Source organism: Pteropus medius, unplaced genomic scaffold (assembly GCF_902729225.1).
Source record: "Pteropus medius unplaced genomic scaffold, Ma_sr-lr_union100, whole genome shotgun sequence".
Taxonomy (NCBI): domain Eukaryota; kingdom Metazoa; phylum Chordata; class Mammalia; order Chiroptera; family Pteropodidae; genus Pteropus; species Pteropus medius.
Window position 1 is genome coordinate 31564502 of NW_024355205.1, and position 3868 is coordinate 31568369.

At 37.0% G+C, this 3868-nt stretch overlaps 1 protein-coding gene across 1 annotated transcript in view; it reads left to right on the plus strand.

Annotated features, from left to right (window-relative positions):
• The window catches only part of SON (SON DNA and RNA binding protein), a 31966-nt gene that overhangs the window by 11404 nt on the left and 16694 nt on the right, over nt 1–3868 (plus strand). The window contains 3 exon segments of the mRNA XM_039857551.1: nt 18–236; nt 1560–1720; nt 3600–3746. Coding sequence (XP_039713485.1) covers nt 18–236; nt 1560–1720; nt 3600–3746 — 527 coding nt within the window.

Sequence of the window (3868 nt, forward strand, 5' to 3'; positions counted from 1 at the left end):
GCCGACGGAGCTGCACTCGAGCCGACGGAGCCGCACCCCGAGCCGACGGAGCCGCACCCCTAGCCGTCGGAGAAGATCAAGGTCTGTGGTAAGAAGACGAAGCTTCAGTATATCACCAGTCAGATTGAGGCGATCACGAACACCCTTGAGAAGAAGGTTCAGCAGATCTCCCCTCCGTCGTAAACGATCTCGGTCTTCGGAAAGAGGCAGGTCACCTAAACGTCTGACAGATTTGAGTAAGTCATTTAAAAATTTAATGGTAGTATAATGGAGAATGATTTAAGTTTAATTTGAGAGTTTTTTCTGATCTTTGAGTCAAATGGGATATTATGGGTTATTAGTTTAGGATAAGTATTTTTCCAAATTTATATCATTTAGAAGAGCTTGTGTTTACATGTGGGGATAATTAGAGTTTAAAGAAATACTTACTTTGGAGTATATTAGAACCAAGGTGTTTCCATACTTGAATGTTTTATTTTGCTTGAACCATCTCACATAACCAAAAATGGAAAGTAGAAGTCCAGTTAAAAACAAGGTTAGTATATGCTCAGATTGTTATTGTATGTATTCCAAAATAAATCCTTAAAAGTAAACCTATAATTATGATGTTTCTTTAATGTTATGTCTTAAAATGGCAAGATAGCACTGTTAAATGCGAAGGTAATTCTAATTGGTATAATAGGTAATGGAAGTGAGTAGGGAATTTTGCACATGGGGAATTACTTACCTGGGTAGGTGACATTAGCAAAATAAAGTGACTTTTTTTAAAGTGATTTTAATAATCTGCCTTATTTTAAAAATAAAGTGCTCTGATTTCCCCCGATTTTAAGAAGTGTACAGAGATTATTAAAACTTGGATTATACATGACTCCCTGCAGAAATAATGGGTAATTTATCATTATCCAAGTAGTTGGACATTTCTAAGTCTGTGTTGTCTAAAGAAAAGAGGCCTTAACAGAATAAGAGAGAATGCATTCAGTTCAACAGAAAGGTTTTTGAGTTGTTTTTTTTTTTTTACTCAAAGTAGAGGTATTAGTATGTGCTTGAAGCGATTACAGGTTAGTAGAGGAGACGTGGATAAAGTGTAATGTATGTGTTTACCAAATAGTAAAACTGCCAAAAAGCAGAGTGTGATGATTGCTGTAAGTACTGGTATAGGTAAAAGCACTCTGGGAGCACAGTGAAGAGGAATGTTAAATTCTGACTTAAGATTTGTTAGAAGAGGTGACACTTGAACATGGGCTCAAAGAGTGGTTTAAAATGTCAGAAATTAGAAGGAAAGTAATTTTAGGGGCATGATAATTTTGGAAAATAAAGTAAGCTTTTTGTAGGTAAGGCAAGGTGGTCTCACTATTTTCTGTAGTATTTTATTGAGAAGCTACGAGTGGACTTAATTCTTTAAGTAGGGGGCATTTGCTTAAAAACTTTGAGCCAGACTGATTTGATCATAGCCGGGAGGCAGAAAATTGATGCCTTCAATTTTGTTAGCATATAAAACTTTTGGTAATACAGAAGGGTACAGACTTTTAGGAAAACTGCTTATATTTTTCCTCTTACAGATAAGGCTCAATTACTTGAAATAGCCAAAGCTAATGCAGCTGCCATGTGTGCTAAGGCTGGTGTTCCTTTACCGCCAAACCTAAAGCCTGCACCTCCACCTTCAATAGAAGAGAAAGTTGCTAAAAAGTCAGGAGGAGCTACTATAGAAGAACTAACTGAGGTAAGTTAGATAGAATTTGTTTCTTAAATGGATTATTCCAGTGATGTTGACTCTGGAGCGTGCCAAAACCCGAATTGTGGGCTGAACTGATAATGGCTGGCACCGAGTGGCCAAAACCCGAAATACAGATGTGGCAGCGGCAGAAGCTCTGTTTAGCAGGCCATTATCCGGGATGGCTAAGCTCCGCTAGCTAAAAGTTACTTCCCATTACTTTTGCTTTCCAGTTTTAGAAGCCAAACTGACTGAGGAGTGGGACGGTTCGTTTGAATGGAGGAGGTGTTGAGTGAGCAACACGCAGAAGCTCGCCTACAGTTTCGTTTCCATTCACGACGTGTTCACTGATCGCCACGAGTATACTGCATATACGCAAAGACACAGACAATCTTCAGAAATGATCTTTTGCCACCGGAGCTTGGAAATTAATGAGTAATAGCTGGCCATTGCCTGAAAGGAACTTCTTTCGCATCAACATTTCGGGTTTTGGCTGTTTGGTATCAGCCATTGGTGATAATGGCCGGCCATTATCAGTTCTTCCTTGCGGTTCGGGTTTTGGCAGTAACATATATATTTTAAACACACTTATTTTTGTTTTTAAGAATTTGATCTTTTCAATTGAGGCTTTTTTTGGCTTTGTTTTATTAATATTATTTGTTTTTTTCTGGGGCGGGGGGGATGCTGAAATATTGCTGCTAGGATCCAGAAATACCACACAGTTTCATATATTGAAACTTGCTCTTGGCTAGCCTTATGCCAGCCTGCCACTGTCAATATACTCTGTTCCCCTTGGTTACAAGCTTAGTATACTCTGTTTTTGGCTAAATGAGCTTTTTATCCTATTGTAATATTTTCAATTGAAAATGGATGTGACAAATTCTACTGCTTGTATAGAGACAACTCCACCCAAATTTACTCTGACCTTTTTATAAAGCCAGGTAATGGAGTCTGTTCCTTTGCTTCTCAGGAAGGAATTGACTTTGCTTTATGTGTCAGACCTCATGAATTGCACCCTCTCCATCATGCCTTATTTTCCATTCTTGAGTTCTATTCCTTTAGAGAGACTCAATCTACAAGACATTTATGGAGAGATGTTACTATCTAACCAAATCATAAATGTTTCAAATCTTTTATTTTGTCATACCTTTGGGGATTGTATAGTTTCCTAATCTGTTTCCTCACTTAGATTTATTACAATAGGAATTACAATTTCTTTTTTTTTAATTTGAGGACTTATTAAAGGCGGCTTCTATTGCTTGTCAGATCCAAACTCCTTATTGAAAACCTGTGAACACTTAGTGTTTCCCTATGTTTTTAGCCTCATCTTCAGCTCTCTTGTCCCTTCTAATAAGTTGCTCTCACCTTTCTACCACCTGACTAGGATCACTTTCTTTTCTCTGCCAGTCTTTGTTATCTATGAAAATCTGGCTTAGAACTCAAGGAATATCCCTGGATTACCAAATTCTGCCTGATTCTATTCTCTTTTAAGCTTTTGTTCTTTCAGCACTTATGTACTCAGTTTGTATTATATCAGTTTGCACTTGTTACTTGTGTTGCTCTGTAAAAGCGTTCCTCAATTTCATGTGTATGTATTCCGTCTCTTGAATTAGATTGTAAGCTCCTTGAGAGCAGGGACCATGTCTTCTACTTTCTTTTTGTATTCCCTGGACAGTGCCCAGTACAGTGCTCTGCACATAGTAGGTGCTCAATAAATGTTGTTGACTGACTGACCAGCTAAAGTGTGTTTAAATAATAGCTAATAAGCCAAGTTACCCATCTATAACCTGTCGTTTTAGTTTTATGTGGTTTTGGTTCTTTTAAGAAGTTACATGTTGTTTTTACCTAGAGTGTAAGATTTATCTTTTGTTTGTTTTTACTTTTTAAGAAATGCAAACAAATCGCACAGAGTAAAGAAGATGATGATGTAATAGTGAATAAGCCTCATGTTTCGGATGAAGAGGAAGAAGAACCTCCTTTTTATCATCATCCATTTAAACTCAGTGAACCCAAACCCATTTTTTTCAATCTGAATGTGAGTATTAGCATTTATGGATTGATGAAATAATACAACTTAGGGAATTATTTAAAACTTTAATGGAACTTAGTTTAATTTTTGAATTAAATACTATGAGAAATAATGAACAAAAATCATCT